General features: G+C 43.4%; 1 protein-coding gene across 1 annotated transcript in view; it reads right to left on the bottom strand.

Moving 5' to 3' along the window:
* The window catches only part of ADCY9 (adenylate cyclase 9), an 82,296-nt gene extending 69,907 nt beyond the window's left edge, over positions 1 to 12,389 (bottom strand). Inside the window, exon 1 of the mRNA XM_009995478.1 lies at positions 10,694 to 12,389. Coding sequence (XP_009993780.1) covers positions 10,694 to 12,389 — 1,696 coding nt within the window. The remainder of the gene's footprint in view (positions 1 to 10,693) is intronic.
* Positions 12,390 to 12,431: the final 42 nt, after the last annotated feature.

The raw sequence follows: 12,431 nt of genomic DNA, 5'->3' as shown, positions 1-12,431 counted from the left end.
ATAGAATTTCAGACTAGTTTGTGTTGGAAGGGACCTTAGGGACCATCTAGATCCAACCCCCTGCATGGGCAGGGACACGTCCCACCAGACCAGGTTGCTCCAAGCCCCATCCAACCTGGCAAAGTGTTGAAGCGTTTATCAAATACACTATTTCAAAGAAACACTGGGAAGTGCAGAAGCAGAGCAGGCAAATATCCTCACTTGGAAAAAAAAAATAAAAATCTAAATTTTAAGACAATTTCCAAGTTTGTCACCTCCTAAAATCTTGGAAAGAATTAAATCCTTAACAGATGTACTACATTTTTAAATATAGCCACGTCACGCACACATTTTTTTAATAACACTTAGAAAACACTGTGCCTGATCAAAAATGTCTTCTCTATGGTCTGATTCACTTCCAGCACCCAGTTAGGGACACAAAATCATTACCAACTCCTGAACATTAAGCAGCTGTGGCCAAACTGTTTGTGCCTCTGAGCAGGGTAAGGAACAAAGCACAATGCTCAGCCCGGGGTTTCAACTTGGCTCAGAAACCAGCACCTTCCTCTCTGTAACCTTCACCTGCACATTAAAAAAAATAAATAGCATATTTTCTCTCATATTTTTTCCCCAAATACCTACATGAAACAAAGCAAGAGGTCAGCTACCACAAGCATGCAGAAGGTATTCAAACACCCCTCCACTAGAGCAGCAACATCTGCCCCTTCCAGAGCTGGTCCTGCATCGTGAATCACAGAATCATTGAATCATTAAGGTTGGAAAAGATCTCCAAGATCCTCAAGTCCAGCCATCAACCCAACACCACCATGCCCACTAAACCGTGTCCCTCAGCACTGGCAGACTATGCCAGGATCTGACAACCCTTTCAGTGAAGAAATTGTTCCTAATATTCCATCTAAACCTCCCCTGGCACAACTTGAAGCTGACACTCCAAAAACCTCTCTTAGATGCATCTGCCACCTTCTACTATCAACAGGTTTTATGATGCTCCCTATTAAAGACAGATAGTTAAGCAAAACCTACATTAAAAATTGCTACTCATTTGATAAACACCCAATCACTTCTGCTACAAGAATTAAGGACTTTCCAAGTTAAATATGATTCACCTGATTTTTCAGAAATAATGGGCTGCAAAGACAATTCAGGGTATTTTTATCCTAAGGATGCAGATATTTACTGAAATACTGTCTGTACACACAGCCATGGAGATATAAGAAACCAAACAGCAGCAGCTTTATGCAATTAAGATTTTTGGACCCATTTATGGAAAACTACTGTCAAATACCAAATTAAAGCATCCAACACAGGTAAGGGAGCGTGACTTTAGTGAAGATGAGCAGACCTGTTGTTTACCTCTGTATCCACAGCAAATTCCAGCAGCAACATTTCATAACCTAAGATATATATGTTATTTTTACATCCTCAGCAGAAAAATTCGGTTACTGATCATTACAGATTCCAGAACCTGGGGTGAGGCGTAGGGTGTGTGTGTTTCTCTCAAATGGTTTATTTGGATTATGAAACAACTTTTATTAAATTTTCTCATCCTCACGTGGTATTTTTAAGAATGCTCTCTGCTTCTATTTGATGCCACATTGCCAAGCAGCAAGTAAAAAACTAAATAGTACTCCTAATGTCTCATCACTTGCATGTACATGACAAAAAAATCTGTTTTATAACCTGTATCTTAGTAGCAGGGTCAGTCCCAAACAGGGAGTCGGAGCAAAACAAGTAAAATCCTTTTGCTTCCTTACACAGTGTTATCAAATCAGAAGCAAGTTTTCAAAACTGGGAATAAATGGGGAAGGTTGCAGAAGCCTTGGATGACAGTCTGATTATCTGCTGGTGAATTTTTACTCCCATCCTTCTAGAAGCCTGTGGTCATGTCTTCCAAACACAGACCTCCCAGAAACATCGACAGCTCTTCTGAAGCTTCACACTGTCTAAGCAAAGGAAATTTGGAGCTCATGTTGTACCTGGTCTCTTCACAAATAATGCCTTTACAGGAACATTTCCTCATGACATCCTGTCTTTAACACCGGCCCTGTCAAGCCCTGAGCATTTCCCAAAGATTTATTTGGTGTACTTTTTGTCCAAGTCAGTCAGAGGTGAAAGACACTTAGTCCCTCACAGGACGGACCTCACATGGCCATTAAAAAAAGAGTCAAAGAATGCAAGAATTTGATTCCAAGAACTACTGGGAACAGCTATGCAAGAGCTTACCAGGAAAGTCTTTTGAGAATAGCAAATCTAATGTAATACTTTGCAAAGAAAAGAATCATTCACTCCTGTATATTTGGCATATGCACCCAAGTCAAATATCAAAGCTGCACATTTAAAAAACAACAAGATTAAATATCCTTATCTAACGTATGCAAAGAATTAAGCACCCAGTATCAAAAGCAGTTTTCCTAGGTTTCCTGTAGGCTGAATCTATGCTTCACAGCACGTCTGATTTCAATTATAGACTTCTGTTTCCTTATTGTGCAGTTAAGCACAATCAACCAAACCACCACCATTTTGGCCCTTTAATTGCTGAATTATTGATTATGGATTCCCTTTGCTTTCCCCTTTCTCCTCTTTCCTCTCTTTTCAAGAGGAGCAAAAAAATATTTTTCTGTTATGGTCTATAAATTAACAAGACTGGAAGAAAACTAAACCTTTGCAGACAGCTGGATTTGGATGCTTTTCAGTTCTCTTTCCGTGGCCCTTCTCCTCCCCTTGCAATGGGAGGACCTCTGGCTTAAGGAATGACATGGCCAGCAGGAGCCTTCCAGCCCATGATGACATCCACACCAGTCAATTTGAATTAACTTCAGCTGAAGGGGAGGGAGAAAAAAAACAACAAAACACCAAACAAACAAAAAGAAAGCAAATTGCATTTTTGACCAGTAGATATTTCAGCTGCTGTATGGATATTAAAAAAAACCATTTTCCTTTGTTTGCGTGTTTCCACATGGGTTAAGCAGCAGACAGAAGGTCCATCAGCAAGCTAATTCCTCTAGTTCCTCTACACTGCTCCAATTTTGGAGATTTTAAGGCATGCTATTTTATGACAATAACGTGATTTCTAAATTTATCAAGCCAAGTTGAAGACAACAACTTTGCAAGTGTGACAAGAGGAACAGTAAGTGCCAACAGTGAAATAAAGACTTGCAATATAATCATTGTTATTTACATGGTTTAGTAAGAATTCCCACATGAAGTTACTTTAGCAAATACCCCAAAAGCTTTTAGGCAATTCTAAGGGGTATTTTGAGGCCCAGGGATGCTGGCTGAAAAACTGTATCTAGAATGTTTTGTTCCCTCACAAAGTAATTTGAGAACCATGAAAAATACCCCTAAAGCCAGATATCTATCTAGTAAGACTGCTGCTCTGGGTTAAAACACTTGAGGGGAAAAAAAATGAGAGTATTAATTTGATGAAAATAATTGGGCTTGGAAGGGCAGTACAGATTTCTGACACTGACAAACACCTAGGAAGGGAAGGCCAACCAGCCAAATCTGTCCTGTTGCCTAAGGCAGCACCAGTGCCCCAATACAACTTTGGGGTGAAGGAAAAGCTGTAAGGATGGTACAACCTCCAGCCTACGCTTCTCTTCTAATTGCCACTTTACATTGTCACAAATCATTGCTGAGGAGCAAGCAGCTACCCTTTCAAACCTTTGTTTTAAATCAAGTTCCAGCAATTCCCTGCAAACCTACAGAACAGCCATCACAATAATCCAAACCTCTATAAACCAGAACCTGTTCAAACATGTTAATGAGGCTCTACTGACTAGCTGGTTTCTTGGCAATAGCAACTCCCACTGGAAGTTAAAAATGTAAAGGCTAGGAATTATTTTTTTCTTTCTTTTCAAAGGACAGAAATGAGATTGAAAATCATCTATAAATAGTAGAGCATTTTCAAGTTGTCAGCTGTAACAGAAAGAGGAATGGTTGTCTCTCTTTACAGAGCCAGGATGGATGGAGTGAGCTTGTGATTCAGGATCAAAAGAGAGAGACAGCTTAAACACTGGCTGGAGATGGTAGAAAATTGTATATTTTTTTAATGATTTTAATTTACCAGTTTTAGTAATGCTCCAGGAAAATCTACACCAAGCTGAAAGCCCCTGAAACTGAGCTTTGTTTTCAAGTGGTGAACACAAATTCTTACATACCTTGCCTGCCAAAGGAAAAGTGAAGGACATATTGTGAAATAGCTGCAAAAAAGTTCTAAGCAACCCATCCAAATCAAGAATCCTCCTCATGACAGAAGATGAATATAAATTGTGTGTCTTTGACTTTCTTTTCCACCAATCTTTTCCCCCCCTAAAAGCCACAGTGACAAGGCTTTTATCTACAGAAGCTCTCTTGCATTTCAATAGTCCCTCACCTACCTCTGAAGAGAGAAAAGAGTTAATATATGTGATTTGGGGGGTACTTGTTTACATTGCAGCACTATATTCTGGGAAGCCCAAGTGAGAACCATAAATGAAAGACTTTGCAGATGATGATCACTGAACGCAGCAGAAGCCAACAGTGTCAGTATTACAGAACAGTATTACAGAACCTTGGATTTTGGCACTCACCCTTCCCTTGTGTTGGAATAAAGCTCCACTCCTGCCATGCTCACATCAGCTCTTGTAGGATGTAAATGTCTTAAGGTCTTTTTAAACTTACTTCACTCTACAGTGCTTACGTAAGGCTGAGAGAAGCAGAGCTGCAGCACTGGCTGCCACCAGACTGCCAGAGCTGCTGCCTCGACTGATTTGTTAATTAGTGTCAAGACACCAATATATTGAAACTGGAGCCCTCACCCTTAAACAAAATACCTGCTTAAAGTCTGTCTCCATCCTGTACAACATGGTGAAATCTTGCATAGATACTAACTATGCTTATCAATTCTTTTAAAATGATGCAGTCAAACTAGCCCTGACGTATTTTATCAGAACTCAGAGTCTCAAATGCCAACATCCAAGTTTCCCTCAAGTAATAAAACCAGCTTCAGTGTGAATATTTTTAATTGAGCTTTTTTTTTTTTTTTTTTAACCTGGTCTTGCACAAATAAAACCAAGAGCAACTCAACAAACCTTCCTCAAAATTTGGAGATGTGGTGACCTCCCTGCAGAGGTCTCAGAACCTACCTGGCATTAAGGCTGATCACTACTCATGGACAGGTATGTAGGTTTCACCTGAAGAAAAAGTGATGCCATTGCATCATATAAAATATTTGGAAAGCTCAATAATCACTAGGTTTTCCTACAAACACTTCTTTTTTTGTTTATAGCTATGAAACACATCTTCACCGTGTGAAGTCTTGACAAGAACCAGGTTGAGCAACTATATTCACTATTTACCTCCTTTTCTTTTTACTATTACATGGTAAAATTACAGATCATGTCAAAATGTTAAATCAATGTAGAATTTATTTCTTGCTGGCAATATGCCTTCATGCAAATTACCTCTAGTTATAATTCTTTATCTGTCATTGAATGCTTCTCCTTTTTTAAATAAAGCAGTGAAGTCAACCTGTCTATGATATTTTCAGTTTCATTCTTGAAAATAAAGTTGGGAACCACTACCTCAGTAACAGCAGTGAATAGGTCAGGTTATGTACAATTGATCACTGCCATTTTCTGTCTCAGTAAGCACTCAGAATTTTGTTTGGTGAGGAAGTGGAAATACACACACGCCTACTTCATTACCACCTTAAAACTGAAATTGGTTCTAACAATTGTTGCCTGACAGGTTAGTATTTGAACACATGAAATCCAGAATTACGATGTCTGATGCCAACAAGTTCAAGAAATATAAAAAGCCAGTCTTGAGAAAGCCTTACAGTTATTGAATACGATTAAAGTAGAGGTTGGAGGGGAAGACCTGCACAGCAGCTGGCAAGACACAAGACAAGCCCCCCCAACCTCCTGCCCTCACCCCAACACCACTGCTAGAGAGAGAGAAAAGCTGCTCTTAGCCCAGCCACAGAGACAAGGTGAATCTGTGCAGAGCTCTGCAGAGCTGTTCTGCTGGCACAAGCCTTCTAGATTTACACTGCACCCAGAAGGCTGGGCCCAAAGAGCTAAGGAAAATGTTCACCTTCTCTTTATCTATGAACTTACAGAAGCACACGACAGGTACAAGCCCTCTGGTAAAGCACAGCAAGAAAGGGCAGGCAGGGAGGACTTCACTGCCATCGGGGTGGAATCGGGGTCTCCCCCTAATCAGCCACAGAGGGAAGGATGGAAAAATTCAATTATTTCTCTGCATAACTTATCAGAGATGTTCATCTTTCAGTAATGCCCTCACTGTGGTCCCAGGAGCCAAAACGTGAAGGAGCTGCAGGGTATCAGGGCTGTATCCCACGGTCTGCCAAGGGAAAAGCATCCCATGGGGTGCTGGTTGCAACCATGTAAACAGCTAGGCTATTTATGGAGAAATAATAGCCTTCAATTGCATGAAAAGGTCTCACTATCAAGCAGAACAGGGACTTTTATAACTGATTTCTTTAAAAATTATTTTAAAGTGAACCAGATATTGAAAAGAAACAGATCAGTGAAAGACAGTACAACAAGCTGCAGATCTTTCCTACACTTCATCAGGAATAGCCACCAGTTGCCACAGAGGTGCTGGTGGCTTTTCAGGCTGCTGACCTCCTCTCTGAAGCCACCCACATCTCAGGGTGGTGAGCCAGGGGACAGAGACAAGATCCACTGATGTGTTTTCCACAACCAAGTAAACAGCATCACAGAGAAAAGCATGCCTGTGCCTTCCAGGGCTTCTAACAGACATTCAGCAACAACGCCGTTCCTTGAGGCAATGGACAAGGAAGTGTCTTGCTGCAGAAAGTTTGGGAATTACTTTTTAACAGGAACTTTAATAACAATGACTCGTAAGAATCTCAGTGTACATGCAAACGCCCCAAATGAAATCATGTGCTGTGCCCTATAAACACAGAGAGAACATTCTTGCCCCAACACGCTTACGTATGTTGAGCACTCAATAAAAAAATAAGATGCCAGTGACCCTGGTATTTCTGGAAGAGTTGCTGGCTGGCAAACAGCAATATTGTGACCTCTTAAGGAACAAGAAGGAGAAATGCAAACAACCAAGAAGAACAGAACAAAACAAAAATATTTTCTTAAGCAGAACTTTTAAAATCCTGAGATCTCTGACTCCAGAACAAACACATGAAGGTGTGTATCTGGCTCTCAGCATCTCCTAACCTTCAATTTGCTAGTCAGCAATACAACAGAAAAAGTTAATTGTCTCAAATTCTTTAGCAAAATTGTGATGGTAGATATAAGTAAACTGACATCTAGGGGTTATCTGTGGACCTCAAAAAAAATCACTTGCAACATTGCTCTCCTGTGCTCCCTTCATATCCAAGGTGATGAGGTGCTGTGAAAACAGAGGGCCTGAGCAATCTTCAAACACACAGCAGTGAGAGACAGGCAAAAAACACTGTATGGTTTCTCTGTTTCAAACACCATCTACTTAATTTCAGAAGTCAGAAACACACAAGAGAACACAGCAGGGCCCCACTTCTTGCAATAAGGAGCCAAGGAGGAAGAAAAGATACTTCCATCCTATGATTTCTGTCAACTGAACAGTTTTAGTTTTGCCTCATCAAGAACAGCACTAGGACAACTCAGGGTACAGCTACATCAGATTTCAAATGGAATGGGGGGTGTGGTTTGGAAGCACTTTTCCCAATTCACTCCTCCACGCCCTGCTTTGGTGCAGAGTGTAGAGCTGTACCTGGGTTCCTCCTGGGTGAACCGTGCCAGGAGGCTCATTTCTGGAGCATGTCTGATGTGCTCCAACCACTGGTCAAAGACCTGGTCCAGAACCAGGCTTAGGTAGAAGTCCTGGAACTTGCATAATGTGGACACCGAGTCCTCAGCATCTCCCATTTCTCTCTCTGAAGGTTACTTGATCACGTTGACTGGGCCTCAGAAAGGCAGATGTGACTGTTGCAGCAGCTCTGACAGAGATAACATACCAGCCATCCAGCATAAAAACCAGGTTATCATTAAGATACCAAAGGTTGAAAAGGAAGCTCAGGAGTGAAGTATTGGTGGGGAAACAAAGCTTATGTCTGTTATCTCCACAGCATTTTCATACTCGAAAAGAATATGACATAATTAAACAACCACAACAAACTTCCTCTTCTTTATCACTACTATCAATGAGTTCTCAGGGAAAATAGTAAAGCAAAGCTTCCTAACAGCACCTCTATTCACAAAACTGAGCAAGTGCTCAGCAAAGGACAATGAATTAAGAGGTGAAATCTCAGTTTACTCCGTTAAATTTCCGAGCTGCTCCTTAACAAAACCCTCCCCTGCTGCAGGCTCTAGACACCAGCCCCTGGCACTGCTTTTATCAGTGCCTCTTTTGTGTTTTGTTTCCCTGATGCCATTTACCTATCAGCCAAGTAATCTGACAGCAGAACAAAGGGCTGAGGAAACAGGAAAAAATGGGAAACTCGTAGCACCCACCATGTGGCCTGAAGGTCTGAACACAAGGGAAAGGGACAACATGTGCCACAGACCTGTGGATAAAGGTGGCCATGGCAGAGGTCTGCTTGGGTCAGAAGTAGACTCACCCCAATTTCTGTAACTATTTAAGATAAGAAATGGAAGCTAATTACAGTTCCACAAGAAAACACAGGAGGAAAAGGGGATAAAAACCAACCCAACCCATATTCCTCGTTAAAGTAATTCTTACCACATGCTCCAGCTGCTTTCCTAGCTAAGTTTCAGTATAAGAAGAAACCATTAAAATGTCAGATCACAAAGCATACTTCACTTTACCTAGACTGCATTTTGGTTTGTTCATCTGTAGTGTCCTAGCTAAAGCAGGACCTGTGAAAGGCATTCAAAGCTGCAAAACCCAAACTGCTGCACTGATGAGAATCAGCAGCCTAGCAAGAAATGCAATCAAGGACAGAACTCAGAAAAAGACTGTGAAAAGCCACTCCTGGCATGGGGTATAATTACTCTACACAGAGCTCTTGTGAGCTCCTAGAAAACATAAACAAATAAATAAAAATATTTAAAAGCAGTACCATCAATCTCCACATGTTCATGTGATTTTGTGATTAATAAATACAGTTACAAACTGGGCAAAAAGACTTAATTTTGTTTGTTGCTACCACACAGCCTTCACACACTGCACCTGGCTGTAGAAGAGGATGGAAGAGGGAAATACCATAGGGTTTGTGGATTTTTCTACAACCTATCCAATTTCTTTTCACCAGAGCAGCAAGATCCAGGTTACAGTAAGGGAGAGATTACATCTGATCCTTTTTTCTTGAAAGCACACTTCCACCAAAAGACATCCGTGTCAACAGTTCTCAAGGAAATGAACTGAACTGGTATTTTTAGAAGCCAAAAAGAAAAACCAAAGCCCAGGGACACACATCTGCTTTCAGTTCCATGGCTTGCAGCCACCAATGTCCCTGTCGATATTTTTCCTCCCCTAAGCCTCTCATTTCAGCCCTGCTGCCCTGTGCACGTGGACAGCCAGCTCACCAAAAATAAGTGTTTGTGTCACATCAAAATAAGCACCTGCCAGAGGCGAGTGACCTGCCCTTCCAGCTTCCACCACTGTTTTGCAATCCTCTGCCCCCAGTCCTTACTCACTGACCTTTCCCCAACCACCCTGGCTGCAACAAATGCCTCCTTCCTCCATCACAACGTCCTGTGACTCCTTCAGTGTCCTCAACTCCATGCTTATTTTATAAAAATGGGCACGTTATAAGCAGAATTAATAAACCCACAGAGCACAGAAGGGTTGGCAAGATATTCCACTCCCATTTTGGGCTCCAAGCACTGCAGACAACCACTCTACCAGCGGGAGACAAAGGCACAGCACAGGAGACACAGCTTTTACTCCAGGGACAATGAAACCCCCAGCATGTACCACCCTGCTGCACACGCTTCCGAGGGCTGCTGGAAAGCAGGCAAGGGCTTCATTTCAATACGAATACTCTGTAGAAAAAGGAAAGTCAGACCCTCAGCCAAGCCATAAGGAGGAACTCAAGGATCCCTCATTTTCTTTTCTGAATGGCAAACGTGCAGTTTCATCCCCAAACCCTTCAAGCTGCAGAAACCAGCGTCCCTGCCAGCTCACTCAACCACCTGAGTAACTTTTTCCAGCCTTTCTTCAAACTGTAACAACTCGCTGTATCAAACTGCCAAATCTTCAGGGCTCATTTCTTTCTGTGAATCCAGCTGTCATTCCTCCCAAATGCCTTCGCAGTCCCAACTCTCCCAATGCCAGGGGAAAAAACCAACCCAACACAAAACACACACAACTTTTCACAGATACACATAATTTTGCAAAACACATATGCTCTATATATGGCACATGAAGTCAATTAACAAGTTTACTTACTGAATTAAAAGGATGACACCACAGCAGTGAAACAAAACTGGCAGGCAGAAAACCCATTCACCTTCTCCTCCCTCCAATGCAACACTCACAAGGAGCACCAAAGAGCTCAGAAATCTAAGGACATTTGGAAGATCCTTCACACTTATCCCCGTGGCATTTTGTATCCTGTAATTCCCGTGACGTTTCCGATCTCTGGCACGTGGATGTTAAACGTAAAACACACACAATTTTCAAGCCAGCAAGCACAAAACATGCACTAGGGAAAATATATTCCCTCAGAAAAAAGGACTGGGCAGAGAATAAAAGAAGGTACCTCTTAACTGCTCGGCCGCGCTCTGCCCGACTCGCTCCATCACGTTCCCATCCTCCATTTCATAACGATCATCCAAGTATTTCTCAGTAGCTTCCGAAATATGGACCTTTCCAGCCACCCCAAGCTGCTCCATCAGATTGGCCAAATTGACATCATTGGACCACACATCGAACTTGAATCTCCTCGTTCCCAAAATGCCACACAGGACTGTCCCGGTGTGAACACCGACTCTCATGTTGACCATTTCGTTTTTCTCCTGGCAGAACTGCTCAATGGCTTTAATCATTCCTAAACCCATCTCGATGCAGCAGTAAGCATGATCTGCCCGGGGCTCCGGGCAACCAGCTACACAGTAGTAACAGTCTCCCAAAGTACTTATCTTCTCACATTTAGTGTCCTCACACAGACGGTCGAAACGCCCAAAGAGGTCGTTCAGGAGACCCACCAGAGCGTGGGCAGATTTGTTGGCGCTCATTTTCGTGAAGCCAACGATGTCTGCAAACAAAATGCTCACTTGCTCTATCTGCCACATCTTAAAAGGACGGAATATTATGGAGTTTTTCTGTATGGAGGGCTTCTTCTTCCTGCTTTTCGGGCTGTAGGTGGAATAGCCCTTCACGGAGTTTTCGCTTTCATCATCCCCCTGCTTCATTAAGTCATCGGCTATTATTCTTGGCATAACAGAATGAATCATCCTCTCTTTCAGAGCTTTTTCCACTTCCAAGTCTTTTCCATGCATGATGGACTGCCCCACTTTCAGGAACGTGCTTCTGGACCTGACTTCGGACAGGATCAGTAAATGGACCCCGATGGCGTGGATGCAGACGTGCAGGAGGGCTTTCATCAACACCTCCCAGTAAACTGCCCCGGCTCCAACAGGTGTAAAGCAGGTCTCATCACGGAAGTGATACCCAAAGGTCTCAAAGAGGACCGAGTAGGACAGCCCCAGAAAAAAGCTGATGTACAAGGGGATGCGCATCACGGCGTAAAGCAACAGAAGCACTTCGATACACATGGAGAAACTGCCCACTGGAGAGAGACAGATATCTGTGGGATCTGCCCGGGAAGTCTGGTTGGACGTGTCACCACTTCCTGAGAGAGGTTTCAGAGCCTGGAACTGCGAAGCCAGAGTCAGAGCAAAAACCAGGAGGGTGAAGCTCAGCGAAGTCCACACGTAATGGCGGGCGTACGCCTTGGTGAAGGTGAACACGAAAAACCCCACACACACCAGAAGGAAGCACAGGGCCGGCACCATGAAGAACATCTTCTTCTCCCTCATGTTGATGCCGAAGTAGGCGCCCCAGAGGAAACAGGCCGTGCTGATGTAGAACAGGGCGTAGCGGAACCGGCGCTGGGTCTGCGGGAAGCACCTCTCCATGCAGGCCTCCTCCAGGTTGGTGGAGTCGAACTTGGGGTTCCACCACTTGGAAGAGGCCCTCTCGAAGAGCTGAGGCAGCTTCTTCTGGCGGCGGAGGACGGAGCGGGTGCTGCCCCTGCCTCCGGCCCGGCGGGTCCCCCCCCATTCGGCCGAGCTGCAGCTGGAGGAGATGCTGTACTTGCAATCCTTGGGCAAGGAGCAGCCCTGCTGAGGCCTGGGGTTGATTCTCACCGCCACGCTGTTGCTGTCCCCGCTGGAGTCGCAGCTCACCTCGGTGCTGTGGTGATGCAGCAGCTGCCGGTGCGGTGGGGAAGCCATGTTGTCACATCCCTCCCCAACAGCCCCGCTCAGGTAGTTGGG

This window comes from Chaetura pelagica, unplaced genomic scaffold (assembly GCF_000747805.2).
Source record: "Chaetura pelagica isolate M959 unplaced genomic scaffold, ChaPel_1.0 scaffold124, whole genome shotgun sequence".
In the NCBI taxonomy this organism is placed as follows: domain Eukaryota; kingdom Metazoa; phylum Chordata; class Aves; order Apodiformes; family Apodidae; genus Chaetura; species Chaetura pelagica.
This window is presented reverse-complemented; position numbering and strand designations above follow the sequence as displayed.